The sequence below is a fragment of the Artemia sp. Qi Xiang Cuo genome, chromosome 3 (genome assembly GCF_049724085.1).
Source record: "Artemia sp. Qi Xiang Cuo chromosome 3, ASM4972408v1, whole genome shotgun sequence".
In the NCBI taxonomy this organism is placed as follows: Eukaryota; Metazoa; Arthropoda; class Branchiopoda; order Anostraca; family Artemiidae; genus Artemia; species Artemia sp. Qi Xiang Cuo.
The window spans coordinates 84,229,362-84,254,172 of record NC_142796.1 but is presented as its reverse complement, the minus strand read 5'-3'; the positions used below and the strand labels follow the sequence as shown (position 1 = coordinate 84,254,172).

The following is a 24,811-nucleotide window of genomic DNA, read 5'->3' as shown; positions in this document are numbered from 1 at the left end:
ATAGGAGCTTGAAACCTCTACAGTAGGGTTCTCTGATACGCGGAATATGATGGTGTGATTTTCATTAAGGGTCTATAACTTTTAGGGGGTCTTTCCCCCTTTTTTCCAAAATCAGCCAAATTTCCTCAGGCGCGTAACTTTTGATGGGTAGGATTAAACATGATGAAACTTATATATTTGAAATCAGCATTAACATCCAATTCTTTTGATGTATCTATTTGTATCAAAATAACCGTTTTCTAGAGTTTCGGTTACCATTGAGCCGGGTCCCAATAACCAATACTAGATGTTAACATTGGGTAAAGTTCATAACTTTCAGCCCTCCTCCTGGGGGCTTCGATGGATTAAGTCATCCTAAAAGTCATATTTATAATATTTTCGACCATGTTGAACAAAATGGCTATCTCAAAATTTTGATTGGGTGACTTTGGGAAAAAATGAGCGTGGGAGGGGGCCTAGTTGCTCTTCATTTTTTCGGTCACGTAAATAGAACTTTAGAACTTTTAATTTTCATTCGACTGAGTCCTCCTGCGAAATTCTAGAACCACTGGGTCGATTCGATCATCCCTGGGGAAAAAAAAATAATAAAATAAACACGCATCCGTGATCTTTCTTCTGGCAAAAAATGGAAAATTCCACATTTTTGTAGATAGGAGCTTGAAAACTGTACAGTGGGGTTCTCTGATACGCTGAATATGATGGTGTGATTTTCATTAAGGTTCTATAAATTTTAGGGGGTCTTTCCCCCTTTTTTCGAAAGTCAGCCAAATTTTCTCAGGCGCGTAACTTTTGATAGGTAAAACTACACTTAATGAAACTTATATATTTGAAATCAGCATTAAAATCTGATTCTTTTGATGTACCTTTTGGAATCGAAATTCCGTTTTTTAGAGTTTAGGTTACCATTGAGCTGGGTCGCTCCTTACTTACAGTTCGTTACCACGAACTGTTTGACTAAGAAAAACTTTAGTGTAAAGAGCGAGGTATTGACGACAGGGAGAACCCCCTAATATATGTAATAATTTCTGTTAGTAAAGCTTTTCATGTTCGTCCTTACTTTCAGTTGAAGAAACATTTTTTTTTTAAATTTAATTTCTGATCGTTTTTTAAATAATGCTGGGAAATCCGGCACCCCCTTCATGAAAAATTCCCTTCCCCATGAAAAATTCCTCTATGGAAAGTTCCTCCCACGTAAAAAAACTCCCCCATCCCCCCTCCCCCCGCCCCTACCAGAAAAAATCCCCCTGGGAAACATCTGTATACTTCGCAATAACCTATATTATATGTAAACAATGGGCAAAGTTCAAAACATGCAACCCTTCCACTTGAGACTGTGGGGGGTTAAGTTATCCTTAGGGACATAGATTTTACATTTTTCGAGTAGGCTGAACCAAAAGGCTATCTCAAAATTTCAATCAAGCGACTTTGTTAAAAAAAAATGAAGAGGGTCTAGCTGCCCTCCAGTTTTTTGGTCACTTAAAAAGGGCACTAGAACTTTTAATTTCCGGTTGAATGAGCCCTCTCACAATATTCTATGACCACTGGTCGAAACGATCACCCCTGAAAAAAAAACACGCATCGTGATCTTTCTTCCAGCAAAAAATGCAAATTTCCACCTTTTTGCAGTTAGGAGCGTGAAACTTTTTTTATCGAATTATCTGATAAGCTGAATTTGATGTTCTAATTTTCATTAAAGTTAATTAAAAATGCAAAATTCCATCTTTTTGCAAATAGGAGTTTGAAGCTTCTTTAATAATGTTCGTTGATAAACTGAATCTCATGGTGTGAATTTCGTTAAAGTTAATTAAAAAAACTTGCAATTAAAACAAAATTTTATTGTTTAAAAAAAATTGAGTTGTTAGAAAGTCAAACTTTAGCGCAAAGAGCGAGGCGTTGAGGAGGGGACAGCCCCTTTCATATACGGAATAATTTCTGTTCGTTTTAAGTTTTAACGTCGTTCCTTACTTACAGTTTAAAAAAAATTTGTTTTTTTATTTCATTTGTGAACGTTTTTTAATTAATGCAGATTTTGATTTTGGCTCACCGTGCATGAATAATTAAAACGAAATTTGCATATTAATTTTACTTTTATTTGGTTAAATGGCTTTCTCGAAACTTGTTGAATTTTATTTACGAACGTTTTTATTAGCAATAAATATACGTAACTTACGAATTAACTTACGTAACGAACTTCAATATTCATATATTTTTAATACGCATATTAGGGGGTTTGCCCCCTAGTCAATACCTTGCTCTTTAAGCTAAAGTTCAAATTTTGTTTAAATTCTTTAAAAATGACCCCTTAATCACAAAGGCTTTTAATTAGAATAGATAGGTCTTTGGAAAGCACTAAAAAAAAAACGTAAAGAGCGAGGTATTGACATGGGGAGAACCCCCTCATATACGTAATAATTTCTGTTCATTTTAAGTTCTAATGTTGCTTCTTACTTTCAGTTGAAAAAACTTATTTTTTTTAAATTTAATTTCTGATCGTTTTTTAAATAATGCTTGGAAATCCGGCGCCCCCTTCATAGAAATGTCCCTTACCCCAAAGAAACATCCTCCACTGAAAGATTCTCCCGAGTAACCCCCCCTTTCAGCCCCCCCTACCAGTAAAAAATTCTTCCTGAAAATGTCTGTATACTTCCCAGTAACCAATACAATATGTAAGCAATGGGCAAAGTTCATAACTTGCAGCCCTTCCCCTGGGAACTGTGGGGGATTAAGTCATCGTAAGACATATTTATTAGATTTTCGACTATGCTGAACAAAATGGCTATCTCAAAATTTTGATCGGGTGACTGTGGGAAAAAATTGAGCGTGGGACGGGGCCTAGTTGCCCTCCATTTGTTTTGGTCACTTAAAAAGGGAACTAGAACTTTTAATTTCCGTTACAATGAGCCCTCCTACAATATTTTCGGACCACTGGGTCTATACAATTATCCCTGGGAAAAAGAAAAAAAAACAAAAACAAATAAATACGCACTCGTGTTCTTTCTTCTGGCAAAAAATGTAAAATTCCACATTTTTGTAGATAGGAGCTTGAAACCTCTACAGTAGGGTTCTCTAAAACACTGAATATGATGGTGTGATTTTCATTAAGTTTCTATAACTTTTAGGGGGTCTTTCCCCCTTTTCTCGAAAATCAGCCAAATTTTTTCAGACGCGTAACTTTTGATGGGTAAGATTAAACTTGCTGAAACTTATATATTTGAAATCAGAATTAAAATCTGATTCTTTTGATGTATCTATTGGTATCAACATTCCGTTTTTTAGAGTTTCGGTTACCATTGAGCCGGGTCGCTCCTTACTTACAGTTCGTTACCACGAACTGTTTGATTATAATTAGTGCTATAAAAAAAAAAGATTCGAACTAATAGGGATTGAAGAGTAAATCACTGAATAGAGCAGAGTGGGGGACGATCATATGGATTACGTCAGCTTGGTGTTGCATTGACTTCTAGAAAAGAAATCACGTTTTTTACTCCTATAAACTGGTTTCTGTATCTTCAAAGGTTAAGCTTACCAGCGATTAAGGATCCTAGCCATAGTTCAACCGAAAGTATTTGTGCAGATATGTAAATGAGCTTAAATTAAATTGCAAATTTAAGATTACGCCCTTTTTGTCAGCTGCATCAGTTCAGTAAAATTAGGGGGGCAAAATGTTTATTAAAATTCTAGGAGGAGGGAACAATTTTATCCAATATTTTCAAAGAAAATCCAAAGAAAACTATTTTTCAATAAAATATGTATTTTTCAAAATCTGAGGGGTTCAAAAATATTGAGACAATGGCACCTCTGCCCCCCTCGTAATTGATGTCACTGTTCTTGGTGTGCTGGTGTCAAAAGAATAATTACCAATCTTGATATGGTTTCTTTTTTAGATATTTCCAAGACCGGTTGAGGTGAATAAATTAATTCGTCTAAATCGACTCTGGAGTCCAAATTTTAACCAATTCATATCTCATGCTTTCCTTGCTGTTGATATTGCTAACGAAGTTAAAGGTGCCTGTAAGGTAAGTTAGTTTTGACACTAAATAGTTATAGGATGTAAGATATATCAGTTCCATCCTAATTAGTCATCTCGTCATTGTTACAGCGACACCTAAATACTTTCTAAGTATTTAGGTGTAGGTAGCTGTTGTATGTAGTCACAGCACTACCTACAGCCTAGTGATGAGCTAATCACGGCTCATAGTAGCTGAAATTAAAAACTGTTTTTTTTTTATTTGATACCCATCATTCATAAAACATAACAACAAGACGGAATAGTGGAAAAACAAAAGAAACAAAAAGAAAAAAACTATTACGCATGGATAAAAAACCAGTTACCGCACTAACTATGGTCATAAAAGCGACATATAACGATAAAAATCTTAGATAATTTCTTAAACCACATTAGCCTGACATAACATAAAGAAAGAGAAAGGACCAAAATGGAGTTTTTAAAGGCCAAATGAAAATACTGAAAAAACACAACAAAGCGAATTTTTCGAGAGGACAAACGCCTCTCTTCTTCAGCGCGAAACGAAATAATGTATCCAAGGAAAGTGTCGAAGAAAAAAACAGCACTACAGAGAAGCTGTTGAAATTTATAAATACCAACATTTAGGTCTAGCTTTAAACAGAGATTCCGGTGATTTAAGAATAAACGAGTCATATTTTGGTTTTCTCAAAAGAGAAGCCAATACTTTAGTAATCCCTGAAACAAACCTTGAACCACTTTCCCAGTCATAATAAAACACGTGAACAACCCCTTAGGTCTCAAAGGGTGTCAGCAAGAAATGCAATAATTAAAATCCGAAACCAGATGACATATTTCTCCAACTTATCTAATTGCTGGTTCGTTTTGTGTTTGAGTGAATGAATTTCTTTTATTTCTCAGTTGTTCGCTAGTATCCGTCGATGGCAATTCATAATTTTTTTTGATTTTGTGCAAATTGCGGATATTTGCGATTAGCTCGCTTTTATGGTTGTTAGGTATTTGGTTTTAATTCTTATAATTTTTGGCTTTTATTGAATTTTATTCATCTTTTAAGTGTTTGGTTTTTTCTTTGGTTTTTTGGTTCTTTTCACATTGACTTTCCGCGTTTGTTTTTGTGGTCTTTTTTTCTTCGGCACTTTCCTTGGATACATTATTTCGTTTCGCGCTGAAGAAAAGAGGCGTTTGTCCTCTCGAAATATTCGCTTTGTTGTGTTTTTTCAGTATTTTCATTTGACCTTTAAAAACCCCATTTTTGCTTTTTTTTCTTTCTTTATGATAAAAATCTTAATCTTAGAAATAATCTTAAAAAAATCTTAGAAATAAATTTAAATACTACTACACTAGATATGAACATGCTGAGACATACAAAAATACTAAACTATTTGAATTAGAGCACGATAACAATCAATCTGAAGAATTGTTTTCGGTGATGATTGGCAAATTAATTTAGTACTTGAAAGATCAGGGGCAGCGAGATCAAATTTTCTGATCAGTAGACAATTGCGATGCCAAGGTGGTAAACGAAGCAAATATTTAGAAAACCAAAAGAAAATGAATCGAATTTAGTTCGAATTGAGTACGAAAATGAAAATGAGGTCGATTTTTTTTTAACTTTCAGACAATCAGTTCTTTAAAACAACTTCCAAAATGGAGTAATATAAAAGATGTGAGGGCTAAGGTATTGAAAAGCCTAGCTAATAGTGGGCAGCTGAATCGAAATTTGCTGAAACAGTCGATGAATAGGAAGCAGATATACATCGTGTGAGATGGTCTAAGACCAGGGACTGGGTGCGGCGTAGCGAGGAACCAATGGGAAGACTTGAAGAAACGAGGTGGTCAACGGCTCTAACAGTGGTGTCGCCAAGCTCTATAAAGGACGGTGGCACACATTTCGTGTTAAAAAGCACTGTTTCTGACTTCAGGATTGAAATGAAGGCCAAGTTTAATATACTCCTGTTTGAATGTGACAAAGATCTCATTGGTTCGTTGGACCAAAATTGGAGACAGGTTCGTTGGTTCGTCCAAAAATGGAGACATACTGAAATAAAAAGCGAAATTTCAAATGTTCCGGTAAAAACACTTAAAGGAGGTTTGCTGTCGCCCACCAGAAACAAGGAGAACTACATTTTTTTGAACCTGTAGTACTGATGTCTCCTTTTTTATTTCTATTTTTTTTTTCCCACGAGTGTATTAATTATATGAAATGCCCCTGTATACGCGTCCACGTGACAAAATAGGAAGTAGTGAAAACTAACCTATTGTGCAGCCAAGTTTGAACCGGATTTAGAGTCGCGGTATCTGCTCAGTGGAAGTATTGACAATTGCTTAGTTCAGAAATTCCATGTGTCAAAAAACAATATTTTGCGATTCCCCAAAGAAATCTACCCTGCGGGAAACTTCTCGAAAAATTCCCCCAGTGAAAAATAATCCCCGCATGCAAAATTGAGCAGCCAAAAAGAAAGCATGAAAAATGAAAATAATGAAGGAAAGAAGAAATTTTCGAATACTCTACCTATATTCCAAAATATAGACAGAATGTATGGTGAAGATTATCATAAAGTGTTCATATTTTTATTTATTTTTTTTTTCGTGTTTTTAAGAGTTTAGTTATTATAGCAGGGTAAGGATTATAGGGAAGGGAAATATATAGCAGGGAAATTAGTGGCAACAACCAGAGGTGATTTTGTCAATATATTTGTCAATAGTCAATATATGTTTATTATATATATTTGTAAATAGTTAAAATTTTTGGGAGTTTGGGAGGCGGATATAGATTCTATGAATGATTTGAGTGATGTTACTATAAAAATTACTTCATAAAAAAAAATTAGAAAAACACGCACCCCTGATCTTTCTTCTGAGAAAAATGTCAACACTCGCCTGCTTTCACGGATCTTTTTAATACGTGGATGAAGTATTTTCGTTTGAAAGGTTTTTTCGTTATAAAGTGTGATTCATCACGGTATTATACAACGTCACGTGACGTTGTATAACGTCAAGGGATTTTTTCAGAGTTGAAGATTAGTGGCTTGCTGATTGCATGCGGGGGGTAAGGCTTGGTTAACTTACCAACACCCTCCCCTAATGTGCAAACATGTAGCCTAAAATTATATTATAATATAAACTAAAGTATAATATTTTCATCATATTTTGGTACATTTCGTTAAAATTAACCTAACCTCACTTCTCGAGTGTGTACTGGCTAATACGGAAGTACCGATTTCTTATCCGAACTAAGCACTATTAAAAAAAACTTTCTTCATTACATTCAGAAAGTTTCTTCTTACTGGGTGTTCAGAGTCGCATCCAATATAACTCCCTCTCCCACTAGTTCCGAGATATAGCGCTAGACTATACCCTTTTTTTCTAGTAGTTGTAAGGTATTATGAACCAGCTGTTGACCAGAAATAAATAAATTCGAATTTAAACAAAGTTAACTCGAATAGTTGTGCACGTTTTACACTGTTCGTTACACTGCACGCTTACACTGTCTATTTTGTTGGTTTGTGGCTGCTTTTTATTTATACTGGCTAGTCGTAAAGGTATTTTTTATTGAAACAGATGTAGGCGTGGTCTCGGTATGAGCATTTACAAACGAGGTTTTTTCGTTATAAAGTATGATTCATTACGGTATTAAACAACGTCACGTGACGTTGTCTAACGTCACGTGATTTTTTCAGAGTTGAAGATTAGTGGCTGGCTGATTGCTACTGACAACTGATTGCATAGGTAGATATTTTGTTGGTTTGTATAGCTGCTTTTTATTTATACTGGCTAGTCGTAAAGGTATTTTGATTGAAGTAGATGTAGGCGTGGTCTCGGTATGAACATTTACAAACGAGGTTTTTTCATTATAAAGCATGATTCATTACGGTATTATACAACGTCACGTAACGTATAACGTCACGTGGTTTTTTCATAGTTGAAGATTAGTGGCTGGCTGATTGCTATTGACAACTGAGCGTAAAGGTAGATATTCTGTTGGATTGCAGCTGCTTTTTATTTATACTGGCTAGTCATAAAGATATTTTTGATTGAAATAGATGTAGGCGTGGTCTCGGTATGAGCATATACAAACGACGTTTTTTCGTTATAAAGTATGATTCAGTACAGCATTATACAACGTCACGTGACTTTGTATAACGTCACGTGATTTTTTCAGAGTTGAAGATTAGTGGCTAGCTGATTGCTACTGACAACTGATTGTATAGGTAGATATTTTCTTGGTTTGCGGCTGCTTTCTATTTATACTGGTTATTCGTAAAGGTATACACACCTAAATAATTTTTAGACTACACTGATTTTCCATTTACAAATTGAACAAATAAAATTATAGTAAAACTGGTATGATATTTTAAATGACAGAGGATAAAACAGCATAGTTATCCTGATTTTGCCTGTTTTTCGTATTATTTGAAGTGATGAATATTTGATATTTTTGATTTTATTAATATGTGATTTTTTTGTTTTCGCTAATGTTTTTATTTTTATTTTTGCCTTTTATTCTATTCATATGTTCTGTTTAATGTAGTGTTTTTTTTGTTCTGTTTTTTTTCTTTTTTTCGTTGAAAAAGGCTTCCAGACTTGAGCTCAAAATGTTCGGACCCCTTTTTTATTATTAAATGTTTGCTTGTGTTGTCCTATTTACTTTTTAGAATATTACACTTACTTTTTAGAATATTATACCCGTTTTTTATTTTCATTTGTTTAATTTGTACCCTATTACTCTATTCTATTACTCTATACCCTATGCTCTATTCTACCGTAGGTCTGTTACAGTAGCCTAATATTCTTGTAATATTAAAATTTTCAGACTCTTTTAAACGCATCGATTAAACTTTTTCTAATTAGGGGGTCAAGCCTTCAAAAATTAAATCTTAAAAAAGATTTACATACTAATGTAATATTTGCTGCTCCTCGTTCGTCGTGTACAAGTAATGCTATGGCCGTTGGTTGATTGAAATAGATGTAGGCGTGGTCTCGGTATGAGCATTTACAAACGAGGTTCGTTATAAAGTATGATTCATTACGGTATTATGAAAAATAAGAAGTGTAATTTTTGTCCTAAAAGATTCACCAGAGTAAAGTGAAAATTTAAAATTAACCTCTGCGACTTTTATTTATTATTATTTTTTAATTGTATAACTAGTTCAAGGATGACTTTCCTATGTTTTGAACACTTTTAGCTTTCATTATAATTTCAATAATTTTTACTTCCGAGAATAGAAAAAAATTTATTTTACATTTGGAGATGTTGATTATACATTTGGAGGTAAGGGCTGTTTTTTAAGTTATATTTATAACTTTCTTATCATGATCTTTCTCAATTTTTATTTTGCAATCTGTAACTTTTTAGCCAATTTTTAACTTTTAGCCTTTCAAAATTACAGCTTAAACCGGATCAAAAATGGATGACATCCGAACAGATAGAATCAGCCAAAGAAGAAGCCCCTATCTTACGCACAGCAAAAGCTTTGGATGTAGTCAGACACTACGAAGATATCCTATCAACACCTGTTTATCAAGAAGGCTCTGCTTATCTCAACACAATTTTACATGAAGTTGAACCAGCTGAGGCATCTGATGCTTCTGCAGGATCTCTTAGTGCAAAAGAGCAACTGGCAGCTGAATTGGCTTTTGAAAAGGGTAAACTGGCAGCTGAATTGACTTTTAAATTTATCCTTGAAGTTTTTTCTCCTTGGACGTCTTAGATCTATTCATACCTGAAAACCATGATTTTCCTTTGGTTGTTTCAGTATCTTATCTAGGGGGCATAATCTGGGGGCAATGTATACCATAGGAGTGTAAAAATATAAAATAAAAGGAACTAGATGTTTGATGTAGGAGAAACTGGGGGGAAGATGGAGGATGGTTGTTCAAGAGAAGCTCAAAACACCAAAATAACAGTCGTCTTAGGTCTATTCATACCTGAAAATCATGATTTTCTTTTAGTTGTTTTTTTTAAAGTTCTTCTTGGCTGTTGCCCATTACGCGCAACTTGAAGTTTCCAACATTCAAGAAAAGCTCAATACGCCAGTATAACAGTAGTTTTTTCTCCTTGGACTTGTCTTAGGTATATTCTTAGCTGAAAACCATGATTTTCTAGGATTTTATTTTGGTTGTTTCTTTATAGTGTTTTCGGGCTGTTGCCCACTTTACCCATTCTTTTGGTTATTTCAAAATTATAAAGTTCTTAAGGCAGTATCATGTTGCCATCAGTGTTGCCAGAAAATGAATAAGCGAAACTAGTTAGTTCAATTTTACTAGTCTTTTCGCCGTTAAAAATTCAAACATGAATAAACTTCTGATTCCCAAAGACAGCTACTATGGAGATTTTTTTTGTCATCAAAAATTGAAGTTCTAGTTTCGTCTATTTTTTTATCGTATATAGTTAGGTAAGTTTCAACTTAACCAATTCAAACAATCAGATTTAATTTCCACTGTCTTTGATACTTTATCAGTTTGATACTTTGATACTTTATCCTGCTGCAGGATCGACTGATTAAATAAGAAAATAGAATTACTGATATATATAACCCCCCAGAAAATATCCCCCCCCCCGGTGGAATATAAGGCTTTCCAAATTTGAGAATTTTATTTGAGTTTTATTTTTACATAATTAATTCGTTTTATTTTCATATATAATTTGTAAGTTTCTGTAACTCTAAAGAAAACCTGCATGATTGCATATATTAACGCAACAAAAATGTTAACCAACAAACAAGCCTGGCTAGCTCTGATGATAGATTATGAGACTTAATAAATATCATAAGCTGGATCCATATGCTGGGCTTTAAAACTTGCATAGGTGAAGACAAAATTATGAAACTTTTTTACGATCGCAGATAATTAATGAATTTTATTAAAGGGAAGGGGATTTTTTCTCTTTTTAAATGAGCATTTTGAAAGTTTTAATTATGGCAAGTCTATCCTGTTTTGTCTCACGACTAGGGCTTGATTTGAAACTTTGTTCTTGGGAAGGGGCATTTTTTTGTGATTTCTCGCAAAAAAGCTCTACGCTACAATATATATTCTTTTTCAGATTATGCCTGCGTCCAGCAAGCTTTATTGATGAATAGAGTTAATTTTGCACCTAGGTTGTAGACAGATACCTAGTACATTAATTTATTTGTGAATTTGTTATTTGTGGCGGGGCAATGATCGAGTTATAAACACTTACGAATTATATAAATTAAGATATTGCCTTTTCAGACCGGCAGAAGTCAGAGCTCTCCAAAGCAATGGCTCCAGATAATGAATATCAGTTTGCCAACCACATTGTAACACTCCGAAGAACCGGTGACATAGAAGATGTCCATACACTTTGGGAAGAAGGTTAGTGAGCAGGCAGTTTAGTCCAATTAATAGTTAGATATGAGCTCAACTGACCTAACGGTGGTTAGCTCAACGGTGTTGCTAAAACTGACATTAATTTCTTCCGCTTTTTTTTTGTGCCAGAATCTTCTCGTCTGGTCTTAATAGTATCTTTGTTTTCCTAATGAAATGGTTTGTTAACTACATTGTAACTTTCCTTATAAACTCTTTACAACGATAAAAACCACACTGCTTTCCATCAAACAAAATAAAAGTAAACAACGAGGAATTTTGTTATCAGTGGTAAATAGTGAAAAAAACATAAGTGAATATTTCAGGTATATTATTATCAGTCGTCAGCATCGAAACATAATATAAAACAAATAAAAAGAAAACTTATTATAAAAATAAACGTGACGATAAGAAAATTCAAAACTTCAAAATCAAAATTTTGAAAGATTCTTAGACCAAGACTGACAAAAAAAAGCTATTTATTCATGCCATTCGAATTGATTAAATATTGGAACAATTTCTTGTTGCAATACTTGCTTATAGAGTTAGTCTCTTATGCCTTTTGGAAACGGGTTCATCTTGATTGGCTACTAACTTTATTTATGATATATTAAATCATTTTTCATAATTCAGTTTGTCTACCTTGTGCTAAGCGTGTACTTACCCAAGTCTGTATTTGGGAATGTATTATTATTTGAATTTCATTTAATTTCAATTGATTTACAGAAAATTTGTTTGATTCTGATACTTCATACAACTTGTTACAAAGAAAATATCTTATCCTTTGGGAAGAAAGTTGATGAGTAAGAACTTTGATCTAAAAAGCGGTAGCACACGAGCTCAAACAGATACTTAGTCAAGGGTGATTTGAGTTTTAGTAGAGCTAAAACAGCCAAAATATTAATCTTGATTTTATTTTTTATGAGCCACTAAATCCTCAAGTCTGGGCTGTGCTACTGTTTCCCAAATGAAAGGTTTGTCATTTACGAACAGTATCGTAACACTTTGTGGAACTGGTGGACATCCAAGACAAGATGTCCATATAACTTTCACCCGAATAGTGGTTTCTCACGAGCTCAAAAAGTTCTATACCAAAATGAGGGGGTGAGATGAGCTCAGGAGACACAAAAACAGAGCCAAGACGTTAATTACCATTTGATTTTTTTTTTTGAGCGTCCAAATCTAAGGGTATTAAAAAAAATAAAACTTCTTAGGAACGGATAAGGGTATTAAATTATAACTCTGGGAATTTCGAGAGAGATATTGAGCTCAAATCGAAATACATGTTCACTTCGGTTGTCAAGCCTCTAGAAAGTTCAGGGTTTGAGAAGGGGGGAGTTCCCCAGCCCCTGATTGTAGAAATTTGTTTTTCGTTTTAATTCTGATCTAGTATTAGTTTTGATTTCTACTCGTTTAGATTTTTTTTTTATTCATCTGTATAAATATCTGTTATATTTTTTGATGGGATTATTCTTTTTATTTTGATTTTCATTTATTTTTTGATAATAATTTATTGCATATTTCAGTTTGAATTATTATGCGTTTTGTTTTTTCTCGTTTTACTATGGCTCTACTTTTCTTTGAAAAACTAATTTTTTGGAAAGCTTCACTTAAGATTAATCTAAAAAATAAACTAATTGAATGAAATCACATTTTTTTTTTTTTAGCGCAGAAGTTAATAACATTATTAAAGTCTCTTTTGTCTCTTGCTTACACTTCAGTCGACAAAAATGTGTTTTGTGTTATGTTATTGTACTTTAACTCTTCAATTACTAATTAAATACTAATCATTAAAAAAAAAATCCTTTTATGATGGTAAAAAGTTGATTCAACCATGTGTTACGTCACAAAAATCTTAAAAGAGCAATTAAAATTTCTCAATTTGTTTTTTCCCGAATGATGTGTTTTGTATCTGAACTGTCTTAGTTTTACATTTAATTATAACTTTTGTTTAGATGAGGCTCTGGCAGAAAGCTCAAAGGCAACTCAAGCACCAGGTCTGGAAGCTTCTGGAGTCCGCGCCAAGTTCAGTCCCAAATCACTACCGAATCAGTTGCTGAGTGCACTTAACTTTTACCGCTGGGGACCAAAAAAAGGGCTAACAAAAGATGCGTATTCCTGGGGTGGCGTAAGTGCTTATTGTAAACAATAGGATAATTTAACAGTTACTGGCACATTTCACATGGCTTAGGCTTAAAATGAAGATAGTTTGACATGTACCATGCAAAAATTCAAGGATGATATACCATTGTAAAGTGCCTGCACTGGAGATTTCAAGAATTTAACCATCTTTCTAACATTTACTACCGTCTAATTTTTATGGGCATATTCTCAGTGACCCACCTACCAGTCACAATTAAAACCCTTCAAAATATTACCGATAACTAAGATAAAATAGATAAGATTCATTCATAAATGAATACCCATTCATGTTCCTTCAAATGAAGAAGGGTCAGAAATAGTCTTTTGTATGTATTGGGAAAAATCTCATGGAAAATTTGAAAATAAGACCCTTAAAGTCACCTTTCAGCCTTTAAACTAAATGAGGGAGCACATGCGTCAATGGGGAGGGAAGGGGCTAATTGCCACCCTACCCCTAGATTTTTTTGCCCTGCTTCAGGATTTTAAAAAATACCTTTTTTGGATGTTTTCAAAGAAAAAACATTGTTTTTGGTATTTTCATTACAAAAATTCAAGCGAAATAAAGTTGCCCCTCCCTAGATTGAAAAAAATATACCCCCTACATTTTGTGAATTGACGCCACTGTAGAGAAGAGGCTTTAAAAAGAGACGGGTATTGAGAAGAACATCTGCAAATGATTCTCAATTTACTTGGAATTAGATTCTTCTGTGGTTTTAACTAACAGCATCCCATGGAAAGTTTAAAAATATGAGCCTAAAATGCACCTATAACATTTTAGTTAGGAAGAGGACTTAAAATATGATACAAGTGTTAAAGAGACCATGCACAAATGGATGTTAATTTTCTTGAAACCTAAGAATGCCATCAATTCTGGGCGATCAGGAAAGAGTTGAAAGTAACGAACAGATATTGCTGCTAATAACACAAAATCAACCTTCAACTGGATCCAGAACAATACAAAGTACCAGCGTTGCCAACACGGTACAATTGTACCGTTCGTGGTATTAAACAGTTCGTGGTAACGAACTGCAAGTAAGGAGCAACTCGGCTCAATAGTGACTCTAATTTTTTTTTTAAATAACAATAAGAATATTAAAAGAACAGATTTTTATGCTGATTCCAAATATTTAAAGTTCGTTAACTTTACCCATCAAAAGCTAAGAGCCTGAGAAAATTTTGCCCGATTTTCAAAAAAGGGGGAAACACCCCCAAAAAGTCAATTAATCTTAGTAACACACCATTAGATTCAACATATTAGAGAACCGTACTGTAAAGGTTTCAAGCTCCTATATACAAATGTAGAATTTTATATTTTTTGCTAGAAAAAACATCATGGATGCGTCTTTGTTTGTTTGTTCGTTTTTTCATAAACAAACAGGGTGATCATATCACACCAGCGATCCTAGAAGATTGGGAGAGGTCTCATTAGATCGGAAATCAGAGTTCTAGTGCTCTTTTTGAGTGACCAAAACGGTGGAAGGCTACTAGATCCCCTCCCACGCCCCTTTTTCTCCAAAGACATGTAAGGGAAAGGGCTGTAAGTTACATAATTTGCCCATTGTTTATATATAGTAATTGTTATTGGAAAATATACGGATATTTTTTGGGGGGGTATTTTCTGCCAGGGTTAATTTAAGCGGAGAGAAAAGTTTCCGGGGGAAGTTCCGTCCTAAATTACAACCAAATCAGTTGCTGAGCGCGCTCAACTTTTACCGCCGGGGACCAAAAAAGGACTAAGAAAAGATGCGCATTCCTGGGGTGGCGTAAGTGCTTACTGTGAACTATTGGGTAATTTATCAGTTACTGACATATAAAACATGGTTTAGACTCGAAATGAAAATAGTTTGGCATGCACTATGCTAAAATTCATTGTAAAATACATGCAATGGAAATTTGGAGAATTTACACTATCTGTATAACGTGTAGTGCCATCTAATTCTTATGGACATATTCTCTGAACCACCTACCTAAGAATATTATAACCTCTCAAAAAATTGTTGATAACTGAGATCAAATAGATAAGATTGATTTACAAATTATGTGACCATTTTCCAAAGAATATTTTACACGAGAACGGGGGGGGGAGAGAATGGTGTCTCCTGGCACGATTTGAAAAATGGTCGTAAATTAGATAAAACAAAAAAAATATCAACTGAAAGTATGGAGCAACATTAAAGCTAAAAAAAAAGAAATTATTCCATGTATGAAGAGTGGGGGAATGCCCCATCCTCAACTCGAGGTCCTTACGGTAATGTTTGGATTTTTGGCAAAATTCTTTAAGAAAGGCTGCTCAAACACAAGGACCGTTGCATTTTAATGAAATGTATTTTTAGAGAACTTTAAGACTTTAGCGTCAAGAGCGAGGGCTGAGGAAGGGGCAACCCCCATCGTATACGGAATCATTTCTGTTTGTTTTAAGTTTTATAGTTGCTCCTTACTTTCAGTTGAAAACACTTCAGTCTAATAATTCAAACGTTCTGCTACAAAACAGTGCATTTTGACATTTTATGATAAAACGCAAAATTTGTAGTATATTTTGGTATATTTGGGCTGCAATCACCAGGCCAAGTTGTGCTTATCGACATTTTTTTAACCCCTCCAGTCACACCTTAAAACTTGGAAGCAAAAGAAAAGAGATTTTCATTGAACGCAGACCTAATAAGAAAGAGGAAGAAATCTCCCTGGAATTCTAACTAATCATCATACGAGAAAACAGTTCAGAACTGGTTTCTGAGAGATAAAAACTATAGGGGCATAGTATATTATTATTTTTAATTTTTTTTTTTTTTGATAGATCAGGGCATTTCATATAGAAGGAATTGTTGTAGAGACTTCGAAACGGGCTCAATCGATTGAAAATTGAAAGGGCTAGTGTCCTTTTAACAGTTGAAAGTGATTTGAGGGCAACCAGCCCCCCCCCCCTCCCACGCCCATCATTTCCCCATGCATATCTGATCGAAATTTTGGGATAGCCTAGCCATTTTGTTCTGCGTAGTTGAAAGGTCCGGAAATTATGTTTTTGGGATTGTGACTCCTCCCCCCACAGTCCTCAGTGCAAGGGTTGTAAGTCTGGGGGCATGTAAGATTTATATAGAAACGGTGGGTGTATAAACAACAGAGGGAGCTCATTGGATAAGTAATCAGAAGTTCTATTGCCCTTTTTAAGATTCAAAGTGATCGGAGGTTAGCAACCCCCCCCCCCCTACCCACACACGTGGCATTCTCTCAAAATGCATCTGATAGAAATTTTGAGATAACCATTTGTTCAAAAATAGCCCAAAGATCACATAAAAAAAACTTTGGGCTCGACACAACGCTCGAGAGTCTAGGGGCGAGGGTTGTTAGTTATGCCCCGGGGACATAGAAAGTTTTTATAGAAGGAGTGGTCGTCTGAACTTTATAAGAGGCTCATTTAATTGAAAATATATAGTTGTAGTTCTGTTTGATTACAAAAGTGATGGACGGCAACTAGCCTCCCCCCCTTTCTACATCCTCTTTTCCCCAAACGCATCTGATCAAAATTGTCAGATAGCCATTTTGTTCAAAATAGTTCAAAGAGCATATAACAATGGCTTCAGGATGTACACAACCCCCCGGAGCCTAGGGGCAAGGATTTTAATTTATTCCCCGGGGCGTTTAAGTTTCTTATGGAAACGGTGATTGTATAAACTGTGGATCGGATAGGGCTTATTGGATTGGAAATCGGAAGTTCTAGTACCCTTTTTAAGAGTCAAAAGTTACTGGAGGGCAACCATGTTCCCCCAAGCCTACCAGTCCCCAAAGAACATCCCATCATAATTGTAAGGGAGCCATTTTGTTCAGCATTGTTAAAAGATCCAGTAATTATGTCTGGGCGGATCTCAACCTTCCCACTGTCCTCAGAGAGATTTCGTTCATTGTTCACATATAGTATATGTCATTGAGAAAGGTATGTATTGTGAACTTTACTTTCCAAAAAGACGAAGGGCATTCAGGTGATCTCCCTTCGGGGAATGTTGAGTAGTGTGTTGAACTAATCAAGACACGTTATGTAAAATACGGATTGTCAAAAAGACGTAACTCAGGAACAAATTTGTTTTCTCATTGTTTTCTCACAAAAAAAAAACTAAGGAATACGGTTTAAATGTTTTCACTTGTTTTACTTTAATAAATGAAAGGAATAAATATCAGCATATGTATACAAGACTGAGAATCCAATGTCATTTTTTTTTCTCAGTAAGTTGCAAATTATGTTCCGGTCTTGAGAAGGAATGGTGTTTGTCAGCCCTACTCACGTTAAGTTTTTGCTCGTTTTGGGTTTGATTTCATTATTTATTGTAATTCTGTTTGTTTGGGGTTTCATTTATTTATTGAGGGTGATTTGTGGAAGTTTTACGCTTGGAATTCTTACGCATTTTTTGCTTAGTGTAGTTTTTTAATTTTCTTTGGAAAACTTGTTTTGTGGAAAAAAGTTTTTTAAATTAATCAGTAACTAAATGACAGTAGTTTATCTATAAGCGATTACAAAAAAAAAGTAAGAGAAAATAGGCCAATTACTTAATACCCACAATAAATCGTTCATCTTAATCTTTTACAGAATGAATTATCGTAAGAGAATTTAAAGCGAAATATTCATGTTAGGTAACACTTCTGTTTCCGGAAGGAAACAATTTTGGTTCTCAGTAACGGATTCATTAGCTTATAAATGATTAAGAGGTAATGTTTTGCCATGTTGGAAATATTCATATTAGAAAAACCCTAAATCCCCTGAATACGACCTTGTTACAGGTAATCCGCAGCCCTACTGAATTAAAATTTTGTTGTTTCTCATTGATAATTACAATTGGGACTTTTACACAATTTGGAATTTTAATAGCTTCTGAAGTCTGAAAAGGATGCGATTTTAATTTTGTTTTATGAGGTTAGAAATAACAGCAAGCCAAATCTATTGAGAAGGTGAGGGATGGCAAAGAGGTGTTTGCGTTCAAGAACTGCTGCGGTGGCTGTTGCAAAGAACTTTGGAATGATAATTGCAGTAAGCGAGAGTGAATTTTTGTTATGAAGTACCAATGACATATTTTCCCGCAAATGAGGTCTCTCTACAAATTCATAAAAACTTTTTACTATGTTCAGGTATTAAGTATGATATATGTCTTGACAATATCATAACTGACAATGCTCTTTGTTAGGTTTCAGCTATGAAAAAGCCAAAGGCTTTTTACTTTGTGTGACACAAAAACAGTAGTTTCGGTAAACAACGCTGCTGAAATATCAAATGTACTTTTCATGAAAACACAGCTAAAAGTTGATATTACTTTATGCCATTAGGTCAAAGCCTATTGAGACTAAAACAAAGAAGGAAGTAACACAGTTAAAGAGCAGAGGAGGATGAGAATCATTAGATTTTAAATGATTCATTGATAGCTTATAAATAGGGATTAATTAGCTTAAAAATGATTAGGAATTAATAAGAATTTATTAATAATTATTATTGTTTTTATTTATTTTTGGTTAAAGGGAGGTTAGAAGATACAGACACCAACAGGATTTTTTTTTTTAATCTTAATGTGGTTGTCTAGTTATTTCTGATGTTTGTAGAATGTTTTTTTTTGGTAAAGTAAAAATGTCTATGTCTCTAAAAAAAAAGGGAGGTAATGTTTTCCCATGTCTAAGGGGGTTTTTCCACCGTACAAACAAAAAGTCTGTTATCTAACAATTTTCCCAACTACAGTGTTTCCGCTGTCCAAATAAAAACTGGTAACTAACATTGTTAGAGAATATCCTTAACAAATCAAATACTTTTTGGAAAAAATTTTTGGAGAATCTAAAGCGAAGTATTCACGTTAGGTAGCAATTCTGTTTCCGGAAGGTGACAATTCTGGATTTCTGGTTCTCAGTAACGGATTCATTAGCTTATAAATTATTAAGAGGTAATGTTTTGCCATGTCTAAAAGGGTTTTTCCACCGTCCAAACAAAAAACTGTTATCTAACAATTTTCCCAACAATAGTGTTTCCGCTGTCCAAATTAAAACTGGTAACTAACATTGTTAGAGAATATCAAACAGTTCGTGGTAACGAACTGTAAGTAAGGAGCGACCCGGCTCAATAGTAACCGAAACTCTAAAAGCTGGTATTGTCATACCCATAGATATATCAATAGAATCAGATTTTTATGCTGATTTCAAATATATGTTTCATTAAGTTTAGTTTTACCCATCAAAAGTTATGCGCCTGAGAAAATTTACTTTATTTTCAAAAAAGGGACAAACACCCCCAAAAAGAAATAGAAATTTAATGAAAATCACCATCGGACTCAGCGTATCAGAAAACCCTACTGCGGAAGTTTCAAGCTCCTATCTGCAAAAATGTGGAATTTTGTATTTTTTGTCAGAAGAAAGAAAGGATGCGTGTTTTTTTTTTTTTTCCAGGGGTGATCGGATCGATCCAGCAGTCCTAGAATATCGTAAGAGGGCTCATTTGAACGGAAATCAAAAGTTCTAGTGCCCTTTTAAGTGACCAAAAAAATTGCAGGGCAACTTGGCCCCCTCCCACGCTCATTTTTTTCTCAAAGTCGCCCGATCAAAATTTTGAGATAGCAATTTTGTTCAGCATAGTCGAAAATCTAATAAATACGTCTTTGAGGATGACTTAATCCCCCACAGTTCCCGGGGGAAGGGCTGGAAGTTATGAACTTTGCCCACTGTTTACATATAATATTGGTTAATGGGAAGTATAAAGACGTTTCAGGAGGGATTTTTTTTCTGATGGGGGGGGGGGGGTGTCGGAGGAGGGTGTTGCGGGGGAGGATCCTTCCATGGAGGACGTTTCCTTGGGGAAAGGGACATTTCTGTGAAGAGGGTGCCGGATTTCCCAGCATTATTTAACAACCAATCAGAAGTTAAATAAAAAAAAACTATTTTTTTCAACTGAAAGTAAGGAGCAGCATTAAAACTTGAAACAAACAGAAATTATTACGTATATGAGGGGTGTCGCCCCCTAGTCAATACCTCGTGCTTTTCGCTAAAGTTTTTTTAGTACTTTCAAAAGAGCTATCTATTCTAATTAACCGGCCTTTGTGATTCAGGGGTTTATGATTCGAATAAAATTCGAACTTTAGCGTAAAGAGCAAGGTATCGACTAGGGGGCAAACTCCCTAATATACGTAATAAAACATACGAATATAGATGCTCATTGCGTAAGTTAATTCGTAAATTACGTCAGAGCAAAATTTCGAGAAAGCCATTTAGCCAAAAAAGTAAAATTAATATGCAAATTTTATTTTAATTATTCATACACGTTGAGCCAAAATCAAAGCTGCATTAATTCAAAAACGTTCAGAAATTAAATAAAAAAAACAAGTTTTTTTTTAACAGAAAGTAGGGAGCAACATTAAAACTTAAAACGAACAGAAATTATTCCGTATATTAAAGGGGCTGTCCCCTCCTCAATACCTCGCTCTTTACGCTAAAGTTTGAATCTCTCACACAACTTTATTTTTCAAAACAATAAAAAAAAACTTTAGCGTAAAGAGCGAGGTATTGAGGAGGGGACAGCCCCTTTCATACCAAAAGAGAATAATTTTTGTTCGTTTTAAGTTTTAATGTCGCTCCTTGCTTTCAGTTAAAAAAAAACTTGTTTTTTTATTTGATCCTTAACAAAGCGAATACTTGTTGGAAAAAACTGCTGGTGAATTTAAAGTGAAATATTCCTGTTAGGTAACAATTCTCTTTCCGCCATCCGAACAAGTATCTGTTAGCTAACATTGTTAGCAAACAACTGGACGACGAAGAAGTCTGTTTCTATTAGAAAATCTATTTCAAATCTATAAAGTCTGCTCTGTCAGGTCTGTCTTATTTTGGAATTATGTTTTTCACTTTTTACTCTACCCCCCTCCCTAACACTCTACAGTAAGTCTACTGATTACCGAAATAATTGAGACTGAAAATTAAGAATTGGAATGAACGCTAAAACTAAAGTCAATTCTCCAATACCCAGGTCAGGCATCTATGGGTTTACAGATATTGATGCGGCTTGCTAATTTCGTTAGACAAGAAGTTTTTCAGGTATATAAAAACAAAAATGAGGATTGCTTCATGTACCTAAATAACCCATTGGTATTTCCGATGGGTACCGATGGAGTACTTACTTGCACAAAGAGTGGCAACAAATGGGAGCAAAATTTCGTTAGTATACTACCTTTACATCGTACAACAAGACGGTATACAGGGGAATATGGACTTTGAAATCTCCCTCCCGGAAATTTTGGTCCGGCTCGTAAAGCGTAACAAAAACACATATAGACAAATTTTTTTTTTTAATTTTTTTTTAACCCCTCCCCCCTCCCCTAAAAATATCCTAGATACGACCATGCCTCCCACCGAATAAAAATTTTGAAGTTTTAAGAATAAGGTCTATGCTTGCTGCAATGTATCAATAGTTGCTCTAATCGGTTAAAAACGTGGTGAAAAAACTTTCTGAGGCACTACCCCTTTAAGCCATGCCAAAAATTGCTAGTGTAAATCTAATTTATTGAACGTCCTCGGGTACAGGAGCTATTAAGCTCTTATCTCGACCTTAGGCGGGTTAGATTCTAGAACTAGCAAACTGCTACCCTGACCAGTGTTGCCAAGCCTGAACTAAACTGTACTAGTTTTCCGACTAAACCAAAAGCGATTAATTTGTACCTTCTGAACAGCAAGATAAAAATTTACCATAGAAAAAGGAGAATTTTTGCTAAACTAAAACTCGAATTGATATCTGAGTCAGAAAAGAGCCAGTAAAACCAAAATGTACCAGAACGTTTGATTGTGCTCAAATATTCCTAAATGTGCCGCATTGTTCCAGGACCTCCAAATTGTACCAACAACAGTACAATTACACCGCGTTGGCAACGCTGATCATCACCTTAGGTTCTGAAGAACACTGAACCGGGTAAGGAATATGTGAAAATAGTGTGAACCATTCTGGAACAAGTGAATTGTAATTTCCACATTAATATTCCTTTCTTACAGTCGGACATGGTCACTTATGGGAAGAACGTTATCAAACTTTCAAAAATGGTTACAACTTTTTTGAAGATGTCACCACGTTTGCTCAGACTTCAACCACCACTTTATATTCTAGGTAAGATCTTGTAACCATCATTTCATCGATTTCATCATTCAGTAAATAATTTTAGTTAGTTATAATTGTTTGGACTGATATAGTTCATCGCAGTTGGTACACTAGAGTTGTCAATTCTGTAAAAGCGTATTCATAAGGAGATTTAGCTAAAGCCGGATATTCACTAGCACCGGACTCGTTCATAATAAGATTAGCTAAGTTATAGTACAAGTAAAAATTAGCGAAGAAGTTCAGTTTATTTCATCTTTTTTGAAATTTAAACTCTTTTGTAAGGCCAATTGTAGAGCTTCGCTTTTAATCTTTGGCTATACAGCATGAACTGCAGAGAAATTCAAACTTATGGTGAAGATTTTATATCTTTACAAGTCAGAACTTGCCAATCGCGTTATCCTTGTCTACTATTAGTTAAATATTGGTGTCAATTAAGTTATAGCATTAAATGGATCTGATCGTGAATAGGCTCCAAGATCAGATAAACTGTAATTTTAAATGAGGTACAAGGCCTTTTTCAAGCCAGAATTGGCCTATCAGACAGTTTGGCCTAGCATTAACCAAATTTGGAGTAAGCTAAGCCCCGACGTTAGATAGACTTAATTTTGAACAGACTACAAAATAGTTTTTTTCAAGGCAAAACAAGTTTTTTCGCCTATTTTATCAATTTACCCCTCAAAAAAAAATATTAGTATATCTGCTCATTTCAGAATTCAATGTAATATTATCTTCCTTGTGACTTAGTAACGTTATGCTTCCGTTCTAAATAAGTGGATTTTTTTTTTGGATTGCTAAATAATTGCTTGTTATAAAGATGTATGCTCGTTTCGATACTGTGAAAATATTGCTTATGTAGAGATCTAATCTGACTGTTATATATATTCAATTTTGTCTGGAATTTTATCGAACTCTTCTAATTGTGATGTTACCCTTGTATCACAGTGTTTCTTTCTCTGAAGCCATCATGCCATCAAGCCATCATGCATCATGCCATCATGCCATAATCATGCTAAAGCATATCTATTTATAAGTGGCCTTTGTATCTTTTCTGCATTTTGGTATAAATTTTGTTTCTTATAGGTGACATTCACGGGAAGTTAAGTGACCTTAATATTTATGAAAAAGCACTCTGGCGAGCAGGCCCAAGTCTTTGTCCCGCTGATATACTTTTCCTAGGAGATTTCGTTGATAGGGGAATGTCCAGCATCGAAGTGGTGACTTACATTTTTGCAATTAAATGCCTGTCACCAGAAAAAATTCATCTTGTGCGAGGTAATCATGAAACTAGGAGGACACAAAAAAGATATGGCTTTTACAAGTAAGATATATATTCCTTTTTGAATGTTAATTAATTATTATATATTATATGATTTACACTTATTAATGCTGATTTCGCTCTATTTTGGACTTGATTTTTGGATTATTGGTTTGGTTGTACTGTTTTGTCCTAGGTAATTGGATGGATGAGTAAGGTCTAGACCTTGTTCAAGTGCTCATTTATCTCAGTTACTAAATTAGGAAGAGTTTTTTTTTTTTTTTTTTTTTTTTTTTTTTTTTTATAACAAGTAAGTAACTGTAATACACTATATTTTATTAACTAAGTATATCTATCAATTAATCATGTCTCTTTAATTGGTTCTGTTTTTAAAGTTACCATTTCTTTGAGTATACCAGGCCTGTTGAGTTTCCCAATCCAGCAGCTCCCACCCAGCTTACCACCAGCGAAAAAATTTGAAGTGAAGAGTATTGGTATGGACCAAGTTTTCCATTTCCTGGGTTAGGGGCTGAGGTGCTTATCAAAATATAATTGGTAGAACCCTTTGAAAGTTTTTGTGTGTGGATCATCCCTCCCCCCTTATCCAAGAAACGATTTTGGAAAAGGATTGCCCAAGGACGTCGGCAAGGGGAGCCCTCGGGGCTCCCTCCAAAATTCTGAATTGTCCCAAATTTTGGTGACTTCTTATTCAAATTGTCAAATAATTTTTTTTTATCAGTACCCCCTCTTCCCTGAGCCCTGAAAAGAAGATCTAAGTACGGGCTCATGTGACAGAAAGGCCTTGATCTACCTTAACTTTCCAAAAATATTGATAAGGTTTTGGAAAGTCATCATTCAACAAAAAAAATAAATAAACAAAAAAAATAAACAAAAAAAAATTAAATTCATGCCTCAGTTTTTGCCAAGAGGTACTATAACTATGAGATAAGAATTTGTTCGTCAAACAGTTTACGTAAGCTGAAAGTGCTTTCCTATTGTGCATTTCGTT

At 34.6% G+C, this 24,811-nt stretch overlaps 1 protein-coding gene across 2 annotated transcripts in view; it reads left to right on the top strand.

Annotated features, from left to right (window-relative positions):
* The window catches only part of LOC148954656 (uncharacterized), a 60,019-nt gene that overhangs the window by 16,698 nt on the left and 18,510 nt on the right, over positions 1 to 24,811 (top strand). Inside the window, exons 2-7 of one of the 2 annotated variants that reach the window (XM_089087185.1) lie at positions 3,885 to 4,016; positions 9,376 to 9,631; positions 11,198 to 11,320; positions 13,267 to 13,439; positions 22,445 to 22,556; positions 23,628 to 23,865. In XM_089087185.1, the coding sequence (XP_088943311.1) occupies positions 3,885 to 4,016; positions 9,376 to 9,631; positions 11,198 to 11,320; positions 13,267 to 13,439; positions 22,445 to 22,556; positions 23,628 to 23,865 (1,034 nt within the window). The remainder of the gene's footprint in view (positions 1 to 3,884; positions 4,017 to 9,375; positions 9,632 to 11,197; positions 11,321 to 13,266; positions 13,440 to 22,444; positions 22,557 to 23,627; positions 23,866 to 24,811) is intronic. The other variant, XM_089087186.1, reaches the window with a different exon arrangement.